At 47.8% G+C, this 22684-nt stretch overlaps 1 protein-coding gene across 1 annotated transcript in view; it reads right to left on the reverse strand.

The window, feature by feature from the left end:
* Window positions 1-22684, reverse strand: part of PSME4 (proteasome activator subunit 4) — a 129059-nt gene that overhangs the window by 95209 nt on the left and 11166 nt on the right. The window contains exons 2-3 of the mRNA XM_038750814.1: window positions 9274-9414; window positions 8427-8543 (exon numbers count right to left, since the gene is read on the reverse strand). Of these exons, the coding sequence (XP_038606742.1) occupies window positions 8427-8543; window positions 9274-9314 (158 nt within the window). The 5' untranslated portion in view covers window positions 9315-9414. The remainder of the gene's footprint in view (window positions 1-8426; window positions 8544-9273; window positions 9415-22684) is intronic.

Genomic DNA, 22684 nt, shown 5'->3' on the forward strand with positions numbered 1-22684 from the left:
TGGTCAGATGGGCTGACACATGACTGCCAGTTAAGCCAGGTGCTTAATACAGTGCTCAGCACACAGTAAATTCACACTAAATGCCTCTGATTGATTGCCAGTTGATTTGTTGCTCTAGGGTGACACACAAAATTGGGCCCAAGCAATTTCTTCCCCTAATTAACGCCAATTACAGTCCAGCCCAGCTTAGAGATCATTTTCCGTATCACTGGATTTATGCTCTTTATCCAGAAATTGGTATAGTCTCTCTAACCTGTAATATCTGTATAGTGACCTTTTGTGATTCTTGTAATCTCTCAAGATGGAGGGAACAATGCTTCTGTTTAAAAATAAAATAAAATGTTAAGACTGGGCACTATTGCATATATTTCACTAATTCTTAGAGGAAGTGAAATATATCCCACTCTACTCTTTTTTTTTTCTTATGGCATTTGATAAGCACTTACTCTGTGCCACCCTACTAAGCACAGGGTTGGATCCAAGCTGATCGGGTTGGATGCAGTCCACGTCCCACATGGGGCTCCCAGTCAATCCCCATTTTCCAGAATGAGGTCACTGAGGCCCAGAGAAGTGAAGGCCGTCTAGACTGTAAGCTCACTGCCGACAGGGAAGGTGTCTGTTCATTGTTATAGCGTCCTCTCCCAAGCTCTTAGTACAGAGCTCCGCACACAGCAAGTGCTCAGTCAATAGGAATGAATGAAGACTTGCCAAAGGTCACACGGCAAAGAAGAGGCGGAGCCGGGATTAGAACCCAGGTCCTTCAGACACCCAGGCCTGTGCTCAATCCACTAGGCCACGCTGCCCTACTAGGAAGTAGAAAAATCAGTCTGTGGCTCTGAAGGGGGGAAGAGCTCAAGGTGGCACTGATGTTTTCGGCTCTCCCCACTGCTTCCTTTCCCTTCCCTACATACTTACAGACATATACACACAGACACACACTCTCTCTTGCTGTCCCCACTGCTTCCTTTCCCTTCCCTACATACATACAAACATACACACACAGACACACACTCTCTCTTGCTGTCTCTCTCTCTCTCTTCTCCCCCCACCACCAAAAAAAATGCAGTCATTTCGGCTCCTTGACCAACTTCCACTCACTGCCCCGGAGAGGGCCTGCTGGAAGAATCTGGGGACGGGCTTCCCACCCAAGTCGGGGCCAACAAAATCGGAGCGAGAGGGAGGGTGGGAGGGAGGGAGGGAAGGAGAGAGGAAAGGAGGGATCGTTGCCCGTGCCAACGTGAAGTTGGGAGCGGCGCTCGGGCAACCGTGCCAGCGTGTGTATGTGCAGAGGGGCACGCACAGGCGTGCCCCACCATCGCCACGATGCCAGCTTTCCGTCAGGCAAGGTCGTCCAAGGACACACTTAAATGGTCTCAGCAGTGGGCGGGCCGCCCAAGAGACCACACACTCCTCGATGACAGCTAACCTCACTCCCGGGGCACTCGCCCAAGCATTTAGCACGGGGCTCGGCCCTCAGCAGGTGCTCAATAAATACCACCGGTCGTCTGATCAGTGTCGCCTGCGGGCCTGGGGCGGCTCGTTCCCGGCTGGCCAGGCCTCATCCAGCGGTGAGGTATCCGGGCACCTCAACACATTTCTTAGCTCGGGCGATAGAAGGAACCAGCGTGGCCTAGCGGAAAAGGCACGGGCTGGGAGTCGGATGGACCTGGGTTCTAAATACCAGCTCCACCTCATGATAATAATAATAATGATGGTATTTGTTAAGCGCTTACTATGTGCAAAGCACTTTTCTAAGCACTCAGGGGATATAAGGTGATCAGGTTGTCCCACGTGGGGCTCACGGTCTTAATCCCCATTTTACAGATGAGGGAACTGAGGCCCAGAGAAGTGAAGTGACTTGCCCAAAGTCACACAGCTGACAATTAGAGAAGCAGTGTGGCTCAGTGGAAGAGAGCCCGGGCTTTGGAGTCAGAGGTCGTGGGTTCAAATCCCAGCTCCGCCAATTGTCAGCTGTGTGACTTTGGGCAAGTCACTTCACTTCTCTGTGCCTCAGTTCCCTCATCTGGAAAATGGGGACGAAGACTGTGAGCCCCCCGTGGGACAGCCTGATCACCTTGTAACCTCCCCAGCACTTAGAACAGTGCTTTGCACACAGTAAGCGCTTAATAAATGCCATCATCATTATTATTATTAATTGGTGAAGTTGGGATTTGAACCCATGACCTCTGACTCCAAAGCCCGTGCTCTTTCCACTGAGCCACGCTGCTTCTCTGCTGCCTGCTGTGTGACTCTGGGCAAGTCACTTCACTTCTTTGTGCCTCAGCTCCCTCATATGCAAAATGGGGAGGAAGACTGGGAACCCCATGTGGGACAGGGACTGCAATCAACCTGATTTTCTTGTCTCTACCTTCTCTTAAAATATATAGCAAGAGCTTAACAAATACCCCAAATATAAAGGAAGCACACCTTCCTGACACCACAGACGGCTTTCCGGCAGGCTCCCACCCAACCGGCTGAGCCCTAGCATGTCTTCGGTTCCAACACCGCCACGCACGAGCTGCCTGGAGGAGGGGCTTGGCTAGTTCTAGCCCGGAGAAAAATTCGGGGTTCTCCAAATACCCATTTTCTCCCTCGGCTTACAACAGCGGGGTTCCTGCACCCAAGGCTCTCCTAACCCGTCGCCAAGCACGGCATTTACAGGAGTTTGCTTGTAACTCGGTGATCTGCAGCCCCTGAGCTGAGGCAGCCCCCATGCTCGCACGGGAGGGAATCAGTCCACCACTTTGGACCGTTCATTTTCCCTTTCAGAACCCTCACATATGTCAGTTCAACTAGCACGGAATAAGTCCAGAAAAATCACTTCACACAGAACAGAGATCGTTCCACCATTAGAAAGATTTAAATGCAGTGCGACAGTCTCATAAACAGTGCTGTAATGTTAACCTTGATTTTTCCATCACAATTACCGACAGAAGTTATACCTGCAAGACAGGTGTTACGGTAACCAAGCATGCAAAATTATTTTTTAAAACCCACCCCAAACCCCCCAAAATACTCCCCAAATCCACAGGAATGTTCCTTACCACCTATGTAAAACATTAAGCACAATGGTTTTAGGTGAAGACAAGCCTGGCCGATTAGAACTGAATATGAAAAAAGAAACATTAACAATATGTTCTTGGAAGATGACAAAAGTCACGTTCTTGAAAAATCTGGGAGCAAAACGGTTTCACGGAGGCATGAAATATTCCAGTCTCGTGGCCAACCCGCGAATGTTTATTTCGTAACACTCAGATGTTGAAAATTAAGACGTTTCCAAAGCACCATGTGAGAATTTATCGCACTGCCTGTGAGTTGGGTCGCTTCAGACCCTTTCGAAATAGTCGGAACTAGAAGAAAAGACTTCCTCCTCGAATTACGGTGACACAGTCTAGGGCAAAAGACTGGTCTCGTGTTTCTGGCAATGACTTAAAGTGCAGAAATTTGGTTTTAGGCCAGGAATACAGGACAAGAATCTGTCACTCCCAAGTGCTGTGTGAAAAGGGAACACTCGGAATCCAGTTCAGAATAACAGCCTAAACTCAAATAGGCACTTTAAATATCAGTAAAATATCCAGCGCTCTGAAAAGCTGGTAGCATAGAGGTTAAAAAAAATTAAAAAACAAAGTAACGTCAAAAATTTCCTCAGAAACAGCAGACTTAGAAGAGTCGAGCAACGGCTCAAGATGGGGCAAGCGGGGTGAGATGAACGGAATGTGCGCTAAATGTAGACCAGGCTCTTCAGTAATTATTCCAAAGAGACATGATTTTAATTACACCCAGAGCCTTTTAAGAGGGAGTTTCACAGTTCCAGAGGGCTTTACAAATCAGTAATTAATCTAGAGTATCCCTGTAAAATCTAGACTAATGTTCCTATTTACACAAGAAGACACGACCCTGCAGAGAGGCAGAGTGACTTGCCAAGATTCCCCCAGCAGCGGGCTTAAGCCCAGACCCTCAGAAGCACATGCAGGGCCTTGACTTGGATCACAAAAAATGAACCACGCTGTAGCCTGTACACAGCATCCATGTGGATTTGCTTCTAGACTGTGAGCCCGTCTCTATATGTCGCCGGTTTGTACTTCCCAAGCGCTTAGTACAGTGCTCTGCACACAGTGAGTGCTCAATAAATACGACTGAATGAAGGAATTTGCCGGCAAAAGATTCAAAAGGAGCACACCAAGACGTTTTCAATGAGATGGGCAAGGTAAAAGGAGAGCAGCGTGGCCCAGTGGGAAGAGCAAGGGCCTGAGAATCAGCGAGGACTTGGGTTTTAATCCCGGCTCCGAAACTCAGCTGCTGTGCGACCTTGGGCAAGTCGCTTCACTTCTCTGGGCCTCGGTTACCTCATCTGCCAAATGGGGGTAAAGACTGTGAGCCCCAGGTGGGACAGGGACTACATTCAAACCGATTATCTTGTGTGTATTCCAGGGCTTAGTACAGTGCCTGGCACATGGTAAATGCTTAACATACATGGTAAAAAAAAAAAATCAAAAGAATCCTACATCTACTTATTTCTTGTGAACACTTCCTAAGGCAAGGGAAGAGTCAGCTGTTTGGATGTTCGGAGTCTAGCGAGCTTTCTTAAAAAACAATTTAAAGAAAATGGCGGTGGTTTGATGAATTCATTCATTCATTCAATCGTATTTATTGAGCGCTTACTGTGTGCGGAGCACTGTACTAAGCGCTTGGGAAGTCCAAGTTGGCAACATATAGAGGCAGTCCCTACCCAACAGTGGGCTCACAGTCTGAAAGGGGGAGACAGAGAACAAAACCAAACATATTAACAAAATAAAATAATTAGAATAAACATGTACAAATAAAATAGAGTAATAAATACGTACATAATATAGAGACATTCAGCTCATTGTTTCAGGGTAGAGAGTGTCCCGACTACTTATAATATTAATAATAATAATGGTATTTGTTAAGCGCCTTCTGTGTGCCAGGGGCTGTACTAAGCAGTGGGGTGGATACAAGCAAATCAGGTCGAACACAGTCCCTTTTCCCACAGGGGGCTCACAGCCTCAATCCCCATTTTACAGATGAGGTAACTGAGGCACAGAGAAGTTAAATGACTTGCCCAAGGTCACACAGAAGACGATGGCAGAGCGGGGATTAGGAACCACGACCTTCTGGCTCTCAGGCCCTTGCTCTATCCATTAGACCAAGCAGCTTACAATGCTTTGCACATAGTAAGCGCTTAATAAATGCCATAAAAAAAAAAAAGCTGCTTCTCTATGAACATAACCCACAGGGCAAAGGGCCAGCGGCGAAATAGACGGGATCATCATCATCATCATCATCATCAATCGTATTTATTGAGCGCTTAATATGTGCAGAGCACTGTACTAAGCGCTTGGGAAGTACAAATTGGCAACATATCAAGCAACAGCGAGAAGGTTGGCAGGAGCGAAGTGTGCGGGCTGGGTTGTAGCAGGAGAGTAGCGAGCTGAGGTAAGAGGGGGCGAGGGGATTGACTGCTTTGAGGCCAATGGTGAGGAGTTTTTTGTTTGACGCAGAGTGGATGGACAACCGCTGGGAATTTCTCCAGGAGTGAGGAAACATGGCCTGACGTGTTTGTAGAAAAATGATCCGAGCAGCAGAGTGAAGAATGGACTGGAGTGGGGAAGAGACAGGAGGCTAGGAGGTCAGCAAGGAGGCTGATACAGTAATCGAGGCGGGATAGGAAAAGTGATTGGATTAACACAGTATCAGTGTGGATGGAGAGGAAAGGGCAGATTTTAGCGATGTTAACAAGTCACTGCACTTCTCAGGACCTAAGTTTCCACATCTGTAAAATGGGGATTCAGCACCTGTTCTCCTCCCTCCTGCTTCGACTGGGAGTCCCCATGTGGGTCAGGGACTGAGTCCAACCTGATTATCTTGCATCTACCCAAGTGCTTAGTACAATGCCTGGCACAGAGTAAATTATTATATTAGTCTAAGTGACGTGGGGTTAGACTGAGCAACAAGGCCCTCTACCAGCTAAGTCAGCCTCAATTCAAGAGGCTGCGTTTGATTCATTTGGAATATGCCATGCCCAACACTTGGGGATAAAGAAAGACTACAGTTAACTGAATCCACCATACTGAGCGTTCAAACAGAACGTAGTCCCGGAAATCAAATGTGTATAACCACAGTCGCAGGGAGAAGGCTTTTAACCAAAACCCCAAACCCCCCACTTCTCCAACACCCTCTATTCACAGGTACTTCTGTTATTCTATTTTATTCTATTTATTTTATTTTCTTAATATGTTTTGTTTTGTTCTCTGTCTCCCCCTTCTACACTGTGAGCCCACTGCTGGGTAGGGAACGTCTCTAGATGTTGCCAACTTGCACTCCCCAAGCGCTTAGTACAGTGCTCTGCACACAGTAAGCGCCCAATAAATACAACTGAATGAATGAATGAATGAAAAGGAGGAAGAAAGTCCAGCAAAGCCCTATTTTGGCCTTTCGGAAACAGCTTTTAGTTTCACGTGAGAAGCTCGGTTGATAAAAAAAGAAACCCACCTGGATAACTGGCCAGAGCTTCTAAATCCACTGGATTTAGATGCTTTAAGTGTGTGCTTGACACATAGTTAGCGCTCAATGAATACAACTGAATGAAGGAATGAATGAATAAAGTGGCTATTAAGAACAAAGGCAAGTGTCGCAGAGGGAATAGAAAGAGAGAGACCCTGACCTTGGGTTTATAATATTAAAGATGCAAAACCCGAAATTCGCAGGAAAACCTAAAATGACTTCAGGGGGGTTTCGATCTCACTTGCAGCTCCTGAGAAACTCGCATTTTTTGGTGTATAAAATAGGAAGCCGCTAATCACCCTGAGCCACCACCACAAGGCCACTGTTGCCATGACAAAGCAGGATGCCCTAATCCCACCAGGACAAAACTGGTTCGGAAAAAGCTATAGCTTTGGCCTCCTCATCTGGGACCTGCGCTTAACCCAGAGACGGAGCCTGTGACTTCTCTATGCCCGCCTGTGGGGCGAGGGAAGACAGAATCAATCAATCAATCAATCAATCGTATTTATTGAGCGCTTACTATGTGCAGAGCACTGTACTAAGCGCTTGGGAAGTACAAATTGGCATCACATAGAGACAGTCCCTACCCAACAGTGGGCTCACAGTCTAAAAGGGGGAGACAGAGAACAGAACCAAACATACCAACAAAATAAAATAAGTAGGATAGAAATGTACAAGTAAAATAAATAAATAAATAAATAAATAGAGTAATAAATATGTAGGCGAGCTTCCAATGCGCCACTTGAAATTCAATTTGGGCTTCTTGTCAACAGTCCCATGAGGGAGGTGGTTGAAACTATTGGGGAGAATGAACTTTTGAACACATTCTGTGGGTTTCACATAGCCATGGCTGCCACAAGTTAGGAGCCCGCATCTAAAATCACCCAGATAAACCTGATTGAAAACAGGAGGGATTTTAGGGAAGAGTGACAAAAAGCACTAAAGCTTACTAGCCTGAATTATGGCAGACTATTAAGAGAACAACCAAATCTATACACACATTTTCATTAAAGCAGAGTCAGATTTATGGGTGGATGAAAGCGAGGGTAGGAGGGCTGAAGAGTATAGCGCAGATCGAAACGAAAAACGAGCTGAATATTGGAAAAAAAAATCATTTCCAGGAAAGTGCCTTAATCTCAGAGAGTGTTTATGGAAAGTGGAACCCAACAATACGATGGTCTGGATGTGCAGAGTCAGGGTGGGAGAACGGAAGAGGCATGTTCTAATGGATACAGCCGGGAATGGGAGTCAGGAGGATGTGGGTTCTAATCGCGGCTCCGCCGTTTGTCTGCTGCGGGACCTTGGGCAAGTTACTTCACTCCCCTGGGCCTAAGTTACCTCATCTGCAAAATGGGAGTGGAAAACTGTGAGCCCCATGTGGGACACGGCCTGTGTCCAACCTGATTTGATTCTCCCTACCCCGGTGCTTAGTACAGTGCCTGGCACATTGGTAAGTGTTGAAGAAATATCACAATTATTATTATTAGTTTGCATCTACCCCAGTGCTTAGTACAGTGCCTGGCACACGGTAAGCACTTAAATACCATAAAAAAAAATAGAGGAATTTAGGCCTAGATTAGACAAGGAGAGGCTGAGTGAGTTCAACTTGTGGGGAGGGTATGTCACTGTTTATTGCCACTGTTATATCGTACTTTCTCAAGCGCTTAGTACAGTGCTCTGCACACAGTCAGCACTCAATAAATACAACTGAATAAATGAAGGAACCCAACCCTGGACAAGAGGAGGAAGGTTTACACAGACGCAAATGAAGGGGAAAGGAGGGTCTAAGAGGAGCTGGGGAGTTCTGAAATCGGGTCCCAAACATTTGTCTTCTACCCGCCCCGGCCCCTTTCCTCGCTGGTCCAAATTGCCGAAGCAACTCCCTGCTGTGGAAAACTTACCTGGGGAACCAATTTAATCCCAGGTGCTCGGTCTTGGAGTATAAGATCCTCTCCAGCATGTCATAGAGAGGTCGCCACGGTAACTGCAGGTCTTCTCTGGAGAGCAGTTCCTTCTTCCTAGTTCAAGAAAACGTTTGGAAATTCAGACAAGGCTAGCACAGAAGGAAAATTTAAATGTTCAAAACCACACTTCCCGGTAAGAATTAGGACATGGCTAGCACTAAGGCAAAGTGTGATTCTCCCTCTTCCTTAGGTCTTTCATTAGATACACATGATAAACAGCATGCCCTAGTAGAGAGAGCTGGGCCTAAGAGTCAGGAGGACCCGGGTTCTAATTCCGACTCTGCCACATCTGCTGAATGACCTTGGGCAAGCCACTTCGCTTCTCTGGGTCTCAGTGACCTCATCTGTAAAATGGGGTATTAAGACCGTCAGTCCCCTGTGGGACATGGACTGTTTCCAACCTGATTTTCTTTTATCTACCCCAACGCTTAGGACAGCACCTGGCACAGAGTAAGCGACTAATGCTACTGATTAAAAAAAACAAAAACAAACCACTCCCACATAGAAACTAGGCATTTTTGCATACTTCTCAAGGCCGCCTGCCCCTAACTGAAGTGATATTGGGTCCCTGAGCCCCACTGCGATAAAAACGACACTGGGCCCGGGCGGGGATGAGAATCGAGGCGTTTCCTTGACACTTCACGTGACAAGCTTATAATGGGACACAAATCTACTCCCGAAAACCGAATCCCCCAACCCCTGCCCAACGACAAAACCGTCGCTACTACCCATTGCCCTCTAACTGAAGAACATTCCCAAGCAGGAGATGCGAGGGCTCACTTACTTCAACAGGTTCACCAGGAGGCGGGAAAATCCTTGCATCATGCTGATCTCCAGTTTCGGGATGGTTACCAGCTCGTATAACAGCTTGATAAAGAGCACGTGATCTTCTTTGCTGAATTTCCTTCCATAGAGCCGGATGTAGCTGCAAGGACAGAAAAGGAGAGGGGCTAAAGATGAATCTGCTTACGGGCCTGCAGCGTGGCTTAGTGGAAAGAGCCCGGGCTTTGGAGTCCGAGGTCATGGGTTCAAATCCTGGCTCTGCCAACTGTCAGCTGTGTGACTTTGGGCAAGTCACTTCACTTCCCTGTGCCTTAGTTACCTCATCTGTAAAATGGGGATGAAGACTGTGAGCCCCCTGATCACCTTGTAACCTCCCCAGCGCTTAGAACAGTGCTTTGCACATAGTAAGCGCTGAATAAATGCCATCATTATTATTAAGTCATATTTACCGAGCCCTTAACTGTGTGCAGAGCCAGAACAGAGTCACTGCCTCTAGACGGTCAGCTCGTTACGGGCAGGGAATGTGTCCGCTAATTCTGTTGTACTGGACTCTCCTAAGCACTTAAGTACAGTACTCTGCACATAGTAAGCGCTCAATAAATGTCACTGATCGATTGACGTCCTCCGGTCCTACTGATGTGTCCGTCTGAAGAACACTTTATCGTTCGCTTCGCCAGGGAACTCGAACATCGATAGCATATTCATTCATTCAATCGTATTTATTGAGCGCTTACTGTGTGCACAGCACTGGACTAAGCGCTTGGGAAGTACAAGTTGGATGGGTGTATGCCGGGGGAGGAGCACTGTGCTAAGCACTTGGGAGAGTTCCAAGATCCTTGCCCTCAGGGAACTGAAAAAGCTGTAAATATATACCCTTCAAAAATGATTTATAGGTAGAAAGAGGAAAGAAACGGCCATATATACACGAGTTAATGCTTAATCAATCAATCGCATTTATTGAGCGCTTATTGTGTGCAGAGCACTGTACTAAGCGCTTGGGAAGTACAAGTTGGCAGCATATAGAGACGGTCCCTACCCAACAGTGGGCTCACAGTCTAACGGTGTGTACGACCTGTAACAAGCAATCCTATTTATTGAGCGCTCAGTGGGTGCAGAGCATTGTACTAAATGCCTAAGAGGGTATACTATAACAGAGGTGGTAGACGCATCCCCTGCCCACAGTGAGCTTGCAGTCTAGAGGGGGAGAGAGATGATCTAAATAAAGGAATTACAAATCGATAAATCAGTGCCGTGGGGTGAGTAAAGGGGGCAAATCCAAGTGCAAGGGCGACGCAAAAGGGGGAGGAAAAGGAAACGAGGGCTTGGCCGACGAAGGTCTCTTGGAAGAGCTGTGCCGTCAATAAGGCTCTGAAGGTGGGGAGGAGGATGGTCTGTCAGATATCCAGAGGGAGGGAGGGCATTCCAGGCCAGAGGCAGAACGTGGGCGAGACGTACGGGTCACCTTAGGGTCCTTCTGCACTTTCGGTTCCAAACCAAACCAGCCCTCACGGTCCTCGAATCTGCTTGGCTCTTCGGGCCTGGAGAGCCGTTTAAGAACCCGGGCGGCCAGGGAGAACTCTAGGCAGCAGGGACTCCACTAGTGCTTGACCGTTTCAAAAACTGCTTAGGACTTAATTAGAAAATGCCACTCGGTACGCAAATCTCGCCAAATGGTCTCATTATAAAGACCGAAGAAATGATTGCCACCCGCAAGTCACCAGTGATCTTGCTTCCTTGCACGAAAAAAAAAATACGCTGGTGGGACTGATAGAAAGGTACTGTGGCTGTTATCATTTCTGCTGCATTTCCTTATCGGAGTCCCTCAGCAGTAGCATATTACGTCTTTGGCACCATTCCCATAGTCAAGATGCTCTATTTGGGGACTTTTCTCTCTTTTTTTTTTCTCAATGGAATTTGTTCAGCACTTACCTAAGTGAAATGAGATAAATACAAGCTTATCAAGTTGGAAACAGTCCCTGTCCCACATAGGGCTCACAGTCTCCATCTCCATTTTACAGATGAGGTCACTGAGGCCCAGTGAAGTGACCACCCAAGGCCCCACAGCAGACAAGTGATGGAGCCGGCTTCAGAACCCAGGCCCTTCTGACTCCCAAGCCTGGGCTCCAGCCACGAGGCCACGCTGCTTCTCTTTGCCATTCAGGACCACTGAATGACTGACTCTTTGGCTAAGGGCCAGCTTTGAACACACAAAATGCAATGCAAAACACGCTAAATCAATCGCATTTATTGAGCGCTTACTGTGTGCAGAGCACTGTACTAAGAGCTTGGGAAGCACAAGCTGGCAACACATAGAGACGGTCCCTACCCAACAGTGGGCTCACAGTCTGTACCATCACCTCCGGCCTAGCTTTTAGGGGATGCTGTCATTCCACTCACAGGGGGTATTAACTCCTGTCCCTTTCAAAGGGCAGATTGCTTATTTGGGTTGCGACACTTGGACGGGAATTGGCCAGGATAATCTTTTGCAGGACAAACATAAACTGGACCTACCGTAGACCGTATTTTATTCTCTTCAATTGGGATAGAAGAGACAAATAACTAGGAAGGTTATCCTGCTTTTTGGTTTCAGAAATACTGTGTGAGCAAAGTGGTTCCTGACCTGGCTGGTTTACTTTTCAGTGTTTCTGTGGACTTCCTGAAAAACCAACTTTTGAAATTTCCCAGGAATTCTGCCTTGGGTTCACAGGCAGGGTGGCCTTCTAAAAATGCTAACGGGAGGCCAGAAATAGTGCCGCCCACTTTTTATTTTTATTTTTATGGTATGTATTGAGCACTTACTACATGCCAGGCACTGTGATAAGTGCTGGGGTACACGCAAGGTAATCAGGTTGGACGCAAGCCACGTCCCACGTGGGGCTCACAGTCTTAATCCCCATGAGGTAACTGGGGCTCAGAGAAGTGAAGTGAGTTGTCCAAGGTGACACAGCAGACAAGGTGGGGAGCTGGGATTAGATGCCACTCTTTCGGAATCCCAGGCCCAGGCTCTATCCGTTTGGCCTACTCTGCTTCTCTGTGCATGTTGTTAAGCATTAGAAACGCATTCACTTCAGATAATGTCAAAATCGAGTTCGCCCCATGGAGTAGCATTTTTTTGACCCAGGGGAACATAACTGGCTCAAGGGAGAATGTCCGAGATGACTGCCCTCGCTCCAACTGTGGATCGTAGCGTCCAGCAACCCCCCACGAGCGGTGGCGGTGAGAGTCTCGGTGTTATTTTGAGCGCCTCTCTCCTGAGCGTCTCCCAGAGCTCTTGTCAAGTCGCCTCAGACGCCCGCCCACTCACACGGTGCTTCGGTTAAATCTGGACGGGGTCCACTAAGAACGTCTTCATTATGACCACCGGCGAGGAGTCCCACGATAGGGGTCCGGAGCCTGAATCTAATTTTCTCCGGGGTCCGTTTTCTGCCTCTCCCACCGAGTCACTGAGGTATTTGGGGTGTCGAGACTCTGTCCCCCAAGTGCAAGAGAAAAAAAGTGACAAGTGGAAACTCAATAAAGACCGTCTCTACATGTTGCCAACTTGAACTTCCCAAGTGCTTAGTACAGTGCTCTGCACACAGTAAGCACTCAATAAATACGACTGAATGAATGAATGAATAAAGCCTGCTCTCACAGGGCTCTGAAAAGTGCTTATCGTGTTTAATATTAGCTCAGTCCAAAGGCCATCCTCATCATCACTATATCATCACCATCTCATCGTGAGTAGCAATTGAGGATCCACTGGGGAGCACACAATAGTAATAATACACGTGATCCTTGCCTCTGAGGAAAACACAAATGAGAAGCACACAACAGACAATAGATAATCATCATCAATCGTATTTATTGAGCGCTTACTGTGTGCAGAGCACTGTACTAAGCACTTGGGAAGTACAAGTTGGCAACATATAGAGACGGTCCCTACCCAACAGTGGGCTCACAGTCTAAAAGATAATGATCACACAGCTTGTCCTAGTGCAAAAAGCAAGGACCTTTCTAACCCCGGCATGCTTGCTGCGTGACTCTAGGCAAATCGCTTCACTTCTCTGTGCCTCAGTTCTCCTGTTCTCCCTCCTTCTTAGAAAGTGAGCCCCATGCGGGACAGGGACTGCGTCCAACCTAATTACCTTGTATCTACCTCAGTGCCGAGAACAGCGCTTGATTCGTAGTAAGAGCTTAAATACCATTAAAAAACCCCATCAGGTGCTTAGTATCATCCTCTGCCCACGGCAGGCACTCAATCAACACGATGGATTGATTGAGAAACCATCAGTGGCACAGCCGCAGCGGGCATTTCCCTACTTGCAGAACTGGGACTAGAAGCGAAGTTTCCCAGGATGGTAAGAACAAGAGGGTGACCATGCAGATGTCAGGAAAGAAATGAAATCGGGGGAAAAGAAAGACATACACGCCCACTGATGATGGGTGACGGGGATGCCGAGACTGGGAGCGTGAGAATTAACTAGGAAATGCACTGGAGAAGGTGGCTTTTTCAGAAGGCTTTGAGAGTGGGGAGGAACATGCTCTGGCAGGGAGTTTAATGCAGTGGAAAAGACATGAGCGGTCACACATTCCTGTACCTCGACTCACATCCACACACTCCCTCCACATTCACTCCCTCTGGACTGTAAACGCTGTGTGGGCAGGGAAAAGCGGCTAATTCCATTGTACTGTACTCTCCCAAGCGCTTAGTACAGCGTTCGACACAGAATAAGCACTCAATAAGTATCACCGATTGATTGCTTGATTACCCACTCATCTACACACAACAGGGAACCAACCAGGTCACTGCCACCCACGCAAATGGGCTGTGGATACGGCTACAAATTTGTCCAAAGTCTGCTCTTTTTCAAAAAGCTGTAGATTATTAATAAATTCTTTGTAAAACTCTCAGCTACTTATTATTTCTTAATAGAACCAAAGGAAAGAAAACTAGTGAACAGGACTTCATTTGTTCACCACCACCACCACGCTGAGACTTAACGGAGCACAGGCTTGGGAGTCAGAGGACGTGGGTTCTAATCCTGGCTCTGTCCCTTGTCTGCTGTGTGACCTTGGGCAAGGCACTTCATTCATTCATTCAATCATATTTATTGAGCACTGTGTGCAGAGCACTATACTATGCGCTCAGGAAGTACAAGTCGGCAACATGTAGAGACGGTCCCTACCCAACAATGGGCTCACAGTCTAGAAGGGGGACTACAGAACAAAACAAAACATGTAGACAGGTGTCAAAACCGTCAGAATAAACAGAATTACAGCTATATGCCCATCATTAATAAAATAAATAGAATAGTAACTATGTACAAGTAAAATAAATAGAGTAATAAATCTGTTCAAATATATACAAGTGCTGTGGGGAGGGAAAGGAGTTAGGGCAGAAGGGGGACAATGGGGGGAGGAGAGGAAAAAGGGGGCTCAGTCTGGGAAGGCCTCCTGGAGGAGGTGAGCTCTCAGTAGGGCTTTGAAAGGAGGAAGAGAGCTAACTTGGCAGATGTGCGGAGGGAGGGCATTCCGGGCCAGGGGGAGGACGTGGGCTGGGGGTCGATGGCAGGACGGGCGAGAACGAGGTACGGTGAGGAGATTAGAGGCGGAGGAGCGGAGGGTGCGGGCTGGGCTGGAGAAGGACAGAAGGGAGGTGAGGTAGGAGGGGGAGAAGTGATGGACAGCCTTGAAGCCGAGAGTGAGGAGGATTAGCTTGACTTCACTTTGCTTCACTTACCTCATCTGTAAAATGGGGATTAAGACTGTGAGCCCCACGCGGGACAACCTGATTACCTTGTATCTCCCCCAGCGCTTAGAACAGTGCCTGGCACATAGTAAGCGCTTAACAAATACCATCATTATTATACAAGGTAATCAGGTTGAACCCCGTCCCTATCCTACATAGGGCTCACAGTCTCCATCCCCATTTTACAGGTGAGGGAACTGAGGCCCAGAGAAGCGAAGTGACTCGCCCAAGGTCACAAAGCAGACAAGTGATGGAGCCAGGAGCTGTGTGACCTTGGGCAAGTCTCTTAACTTCTCTGTGCCTCAGTTACCTCACCTGTAAAATGGGGATGAAGACTGTGAGCCCCACGTGGGACAACCTGATTACCCTGTATCTACCCCAGCGCTTAGAACGGTGCTTGGCACATAGTAAACACTTAAATTCCATAATCATTATTATTGTATTTATTGAATGCTATGTGGTGACTCACTACTACGGCGCCTGCCTTCACAAATACCAGGTAATGAGGCCCAGAGAAGTGAAGTGCCTCACCCAAGGTCATCCAGAAGACAAGTGGGGGAGGCGGGATTAGAACCCAGGCCCTTCTGACTCTCAGGCCCGGGCTCTATCCACTAGGCCACGCAGCTTCCCCCTACTTAGACTGGGAACCTCTTGTGGGACAGGGGGCAGGGGCTGGGTTCCACTGGATAAACCTGTATCTATCCTAGAGCTTGACACAGAATAAGTGTATAACAAAGACCATTATAAAAAGTCATGGAGCCAGGGGAGCGGGTCTACCCTCTACCCTTCCCTCTCTCAAGTCTTTGGTGCCAAAGGCAAAGCAGTGAGTGGCAGGATGTATAGACGCATATTCTGCCTCCCTCACTCCAGATGGCAAGGAAGGACTCGGCTCACTGGATCACAGCCCGCCTGCTCTTCTGGGAACAGAGAAGGGGAGCAGAGATTAAACCGCAAATCCATCAATGGTATCTTTTGAGCGTTTACTGCGTGCAGAGCATGGGAGGGCACGATCCCATGGAATTAGCAAGCACATTCCTTGCCCACAATGAGTTTACAAGTCTCGGGGGGAGACAGATATTTATAAGAATAAATAATACAGAATTTCAAACAGAGGCTCCTCCAGCTCATTTCGGGACTGTTAAGGTGGAGACACTCCTCAAGGCAACAGGCCAGAGCCTGCTGTTTCCATTCGTTGCAAAACACTTCTCGTTGGACTGCCTGGTTTCATTCTATCGAGGCGGCCCCTGGGTTTTAAATGCCCCAAACCCCTCGCTGGGCAATTTGCACTGCCTCAGACGGAGCCAACACAGCGGTTCTCATCAACATTTTAAGGCGATCGAGCTGGATTTCTCACATTAACCCACTGGCTGGGCCACGGTGCATTTTTAAAACCATTTTTCACACTCCCAAATCCCACGGAGATCTCTCATCTCTTCCTGCTCCTTCTCAGTCTCTTTGGCAGGCTCCTCCTCTCCCGCCCACCTTCCGACAGCGGGGGTCCCGCAAGGCTCAGTTCTAGGCCCCTTTCTATTCTCCATCTACTCCCACTCCCTTGGAGAACTCATTCACTCCCATGGCTTCAACTACCACCCCTACACAGATTATTCCCCAAATCTACCTCCCCTGACCGTCCTTCTCTGCAATCTCATATTTCCTCCTGCTTTCGGGACATGGATGTCTAAATCGGAACTCCTCATCTTGCCACTCAAACCCCGTCTTCCTCCTGCCTTTTCCATCAATGTACACGACAATAACATCCTCCAAATCTCACAAGCCCTAGAGAAGCAGAGTGGCTCAAAGGAAAGAGCACGGGCTTGGGAGTCAGAGGTCATGGGTTTGAATTCCGGCTCTACCAACTGTCAGCTGTGTGACTTTGGGCAAGTCACTTAACTTCTCTGGGCCTCAGTCCCCTCATCTGTAAAATGGGGATGAAGACTGTGAGCCCCACATGGGACAACCTGATCACCTTGTATCTACCCCAGCACTTAGAACAGTGCTTTGCACATAGTAAGTGCTAAACAAATGCCATTATTATCATCCTCGACCCACCTCCCTCATTCAACCCACATATTCAACGTCGCCACATCCTCTATGTTCTACCTTCACAAAATTGCTAAAATCCATCTTTTCCTCTCCATCCAAACTGCTACCGTGATGATCCAAGCATTTATTCTGTCCCGCCTTGATTACCGCATCAGTCTCCTCGCTGACCTCCCTGCCTCCTGTCTCTCCCCACTCCAGTCCACAGTTCACTCTGCTGCCCAGATCATTTTTGTGAAAAAAAGCTCAGTCCATGTCTGCAGCTCTTCAAGAACCTCCAGTGGTTGCCCATTCACCTCTGCATCCAATCATCATCATCAATCGTATTTACTGAGCGCTTACTAAGTGCAGAGCACTGTACTAAGCGCTTGGGAAGTACAAATTGGCAATATACAGAGACAGTCCCTACCCAACAGTGGGCTCACAGTCTAAAAGGGGGAGACAGAGAACAAAACCAAACATACTAACAAAATAAAATAAATAAATCCAATGACAGCAACTTCTTACCCTTGGCTTAAAAGCACTCAATCAGCTCCCCTCTCCTAACTACCTCACCTCTCAGACAGCCAACTTCAGCCCAGGCCACACAGTTCACTCTCCTCGCTGTGCCCTGATCTCATCTAACTCGCCACCGACTCCTTTCCCACGACCTCCTTCTGGCCCGGAACTCCTTCCCTCCCACAATGGGAGGTTGGACCACCAACCTCCACACCTTCAAACACATAATAACAATAATAATCTATTTGTTAAGCGCTTACTGTGGGCTAGGTACCGTACTAAGTGCCGAACATCACCTGTTCTCCAGGGGACCATCCCCTCATTAAGTCCTCCCATTCTGCGTCACCTACGCCCTTAGATCTGTAACCTTTGGACACTTGGTTTTTCCCCACATTTGGCTCCACAGCATTTATGTGCCTATCCAAAATTTGTTCACCTTAATATCTGTCTCTCACTCCAGATTGTAAACACTTGATATTCACCACGCTCTCAGCCCCACAGCACTTACCCGCAATTTTTCCCCTTCTAGACTGCATGCTCATCTTGGGCAGGGATCTTATCTGCCAACTCCTCTCCCAAGTGCTTCGTACAATGCTCTGCGCACTTTAAGCGCTCAATAAATACCACCAATAGATTGATCTATCAGGTAGCCTTTACTAAGCCCCAGTACCCAAACAACTAAAGCGCTAAGTCAAGGGAAGGAACCCACTTCGAAGATGACCCCGGTGGGCGAGTAAGAGCGAGAAAAGCAGAAAAGTGGAAAACTAAAGACATCATCAAAAAGACACTCGGCCAGATTTTGGGGTGGTGCTTTTCACAGGAGGGGAAACCATTTTGGATCCTGGCTACTTCTGGGGTACAATCAGGCTGTACTTGGTGGACGGTAAGGGCTTGAAGATTTAAAAGCAGCATACAAGGTCACTTCCTTTTCTTGTTTTTTAATGTCTCAGGCTTACTGACGAGCAGTGAAAAACCTGATTAGGTAAAACAATTTCAGGACATTCTAGAAATTGCTATAGCAACGGGCCATGCTGGATTCTACCATTTTTGGCCTTGTTTTGCGAGACGGTAACTTTTCAACTGCCAGATGAGCGGGGTAGAGCTGCCAAGCTCAAGAGGGGGTGGCGTCGCAAACAGGGAGATCCTGTTTGAAATCCACTACAGTTTATGAGAACATCTAGAGGTGACGTCCTCTCATTCAGTAATGAACGATGAAACAATCTCGCCCCACTTTTCTCTGGTACGGTCCTTGGAGACGTTGCTTCTGATTTGCTTTGAGTGCGACCCTGTTCTTGAGTTTTTTGCCCAGAGTTCTCCAGGCTCCCGGCTGTAACTTTGACTTGATGTATGTACAGGGGGTTGACAAGGACAAACATTATTAATAGGCACCCTTGTTCTAAAAAAAAAAAAGCAAGCCTTTTTCCACAGACTAGAAGTCTACAGACAGAACTCCACTTGCCCACAAAAATAGAAGCCTCATTGACTACATTCTTCGGGAGCCTACTGTTTTATAAGTCACTGCCTCAATCTTCTCTATTCAAAATCCATTTGACTGTAGGGATTAGGGCTCGAGTAATTGCCTGGTAATGCCCCGTGCCAAGCAGTACCACTTCACAGCATATGCTCTCATAATGCTCTCGACTGAAAAGCCTCCCCTGGAAAACCATTCAAACTCCTCCGACGCCCCCGAAACAAAAACATTTAAGATATCCACGCGTAACAGCCACACTATTAAAGGCATTTTTCGCTCCGTGTCGAGCCGAAAGATTCTGATCTATTGCAGCAACCGTTAATTAAGTAACCATTATGGGAGTTCAAGGTTAATAATACTAACTGCGGCATTTGTTAAGCGCTCCCTATGTGCCCAAGCACTCTTCTAAGCACTGGGGGTTGATACAAGCTAATCAGGCGGGATACAGCTCCTGTCCCACATGGGGCTCACAGTCTTAATCCCCATTTTACAGATGAGGGACCTGAGGCCCAGAGAAGTGAAGTGATTTTAGACTGTGAGCCCACTGTTGGGTGGGGACTGTCTCTATATGTTGCCAATTTGTACTTCCCAAGCGCTTAGTACAGTGCTCTGCACACAGTAAGCGCTCAATAAATACGATTGATGATGATTTGCCCACGGTCAAGGTAGACAAGGGGCAGAGCCACAACTAGAACCCACATCCTCTGACTCCCAGGGTGATGCTCTTTCCACTAGGCCACACTGCTTCTGATGATACCCACTTCGCCGCTGGGTTAACGAGACGAGGAGTTCCAGAAAGTTCTCCTTCTTCAGGAGGACGATTTTTAAGACCTTCGGAAACCTGGACACGAGAGCACAAATACCACTGTCTGCTCGACACCACAAGCTCATTGTGGGAATGTGTCTGTTTGCTGTTATAGTGTGCTCTTCCAAGCACTTAGTACAGTGTTCTGCACACAGTAAGCGTTCAACAAACACAACTGAATGAATGGAGGTGTTTTTTTAGCTGAGTTATTCACATGAGTTGAGAGGCGATTTTAAGAGCTTTTAAAACCTGGAAGCAAACGCGCACATCCCCCCCTGGGCTGGATATCGCAAGGCATCTTTTAGCTGAATGACTGTCCCCAGCCCACTCGCCGTGGAGGAGCTTCTGAAGGAAGCGATTGCCAGAAGGGAGCCTGTCTGTGGATGTTTGAGGCAGGAGGCCGCCGCTGTCTCATTCCCCATTCCCAGAGTCCACATTTCTGCAGAAATCATTTCTGCTCCCAATTCTTGGCCACGGTAAACAGCATCCAACCTCTCCCCGATGAGGCAGCCCCAGACCACATGCAAGACCCTGGGAAGTTGGGCAAGAATTTACACAGAGACACCTGGATCCGCCCAAAGAGATGGAGGGAAGGGGCCCACTTTATCGCCTTCATTCGGGTCGCAAAAAAATTCCCTTTATTGCATGAAGGATCCCGACATTTTGGCCCCACAGAGGCCAATGGGTCTAAAACCTTTAGTTCCGTTATTATGGGCAGGGCTTTTGTCGGTAAGAAAACATTCAGAAACCAACTCCATTTACCGAAGGTAAAAATCGAGTCGGTGTTTCCACGTTCTGGGGGAAAAAAAGCCTCAAAAACCCCCCAAACAGCCAGTTATGAATTTGTGCTACCCATCTGTCCCTCCCTAAAAATAAGCATCTGCCAACTCAAAATCATTGGAGAGTTTTTAAAACTAAATCACTGATTGACACGGACTGGTATTTAGTCCAAATGCCATTTAAACGAATCACCGGCCTTGGAGCTCTAGCGGAAGGAGACGAGAGGCGGAGTAATAATAATCATAACTGTGGTATTTATTAAGCACTTACTACATGCCAGGCACTGTACTATGCACTGGGGTGGATACAAGCAAATTAGGTTGGACCCAGTCCCTGTCCTGCAAGGGGCTCAGAGTCTTGATCCCCATTTTACAGATGAGAGAATAATAATAATAATAATAATAATGATGGCATTTGTTAAGCGCTTACTATGTGCAAAGCACAGAGAAATGAAGTGACTTGTCCAAGGCCACTCAGCAGAGAAGTGGCGGAGTTGGGATTAGAACCCATGACCTTCTGATTTCCAGGACCGTGCTCTATTCACTACGCCATGCTGCTTCCCGTGGAAGTAGGGAGCTCTTTTCTCATTGATCAAACGCTTAAAAAATATCCCTCTGCTCCAGGGCAATAATCAGTCATTCGTAATTTGGACCAGGAATGATGGCCAAGCTCCAGATCCCAAAACCACTTTTTTTATGGTATTTGTTAAGCATCTACTATGGGTCAGACATTGTTCCAAACACTGAGGTGGAGACAAGTTACTTATGTTGGTCGCAGTCCATGAGAAGCAACGTGGCTAGTGGAAAGAGCCCAGACCTCGGAGCCAGAGGACCTGGGTTCTAATCCCGGCTCTGGCATTTAGCAGCGTGGTTCACTGGAAAGAGCACGGGCTTGGGAGTCGGAGGTCATGGGTTCAAATCCCAGCTCCGCCAACTGTCAGCTGCGTGACTTTAGGCAAGTCACCTAACTTCTCTGTGCCTCAGTTACCTCAGCTGTAAAATGGGGATTAAGAATGTGAGCCCCACGTGGGACAACCTGATCACCTTGTATCCACCCCAGTGCTTAGAACACCGCTTTGCACATACTAAGCGCTTAACAAATGCCATCATTATTATTATGATTGTTTGCTGTGTGACCTTGGGCCAGTCACTCTCATACTGTGAGCCCCATGTGGGAGCCAAGGACCTTGTATTGACCCCGGCGCTCAGCACAGTGCTTGACCCAGGAAGCGCTTAAACACCACAATTATTATTAGTATTATTATTATGGGGCTCAGTTTCGGCTCCCCACAAGACTCTGGAGACCGAGAGTGAGCAGACAAGGCTGTCAGTCCCAGAAGTGGGTGTTTTTCCCCTAAACTATGTGTGTCCTATGTCAGTCAGCCAGTCGTACTTATTGAGCACTTACGACGTGCAGGGCTCTTTAGTAAGCACTTAGGAGAATATAATACAATAGAACAGTCACATTCCCTGCCTACAACAAGCTTACAGTCTAAAGGGGAAGACGGGCCACGCTGCTCATCTCAGCCCAAGACAATCCCCAAGTGAAACCCAGAGAAATACCAACTGGAGAGGGAGTCTGAAGGTGGGCGGGGAAGAAGGTGAGGACATTCACTGGAGAAGCCGCGTGGCTCAGTGGAAAAGAGCCCCGGCTTTGGAGTCAGAGGCCATGGGTTCAAATCCCGGCTCCGCCACTTGTCAGCTGTGTGACTTTGGCCAAGTCACTTCACTTCTCTGGGCCTCAGTTCCCTCATCTGTAAAATGGGGATGAAGACTGTGAGCCCCACGTGGGACAACCTCATGACCTTGTATCCCCCCAGTGCTTAGTACAGTGCTTTGAACATAGTAAGCGCTTAATAAATGCCATCGTTATTATTATTATTATTATTCAGCACAGAGTCCCTAGCCCCAAGGGGTGGCGGGGAGAAAGATCTTGGCACCCGGGAGGGCCTCGGAAAGGAGACGCCTGCTCTCTGCCCCTAAAAGACCAGGGTCATGTGGGACCCAGAGGACTCTGAGAAGGGGATCCAGGTGGAAAGGAAAGCGGCAGAGGGCTGGGAGAGCAAGACGACGGGGGCAGGGAGAGAA

This window comes from Tachyglossus aculeatus, chromosome 9 (genome assembly GCF_015852505.1).
Source record: "Tachyglossus aculeatus isolate mTacAcu1 chromosome 9, mTacAcu1.pri, whole genome shotgun sequence".
Classification (NCBI taxonomy): Eukaryota; Metazoa; Chordata; class Mammalia; order Monotremata; family Tachyglossidae; genus Tachyglossus; species Tachyglossus aculeatus.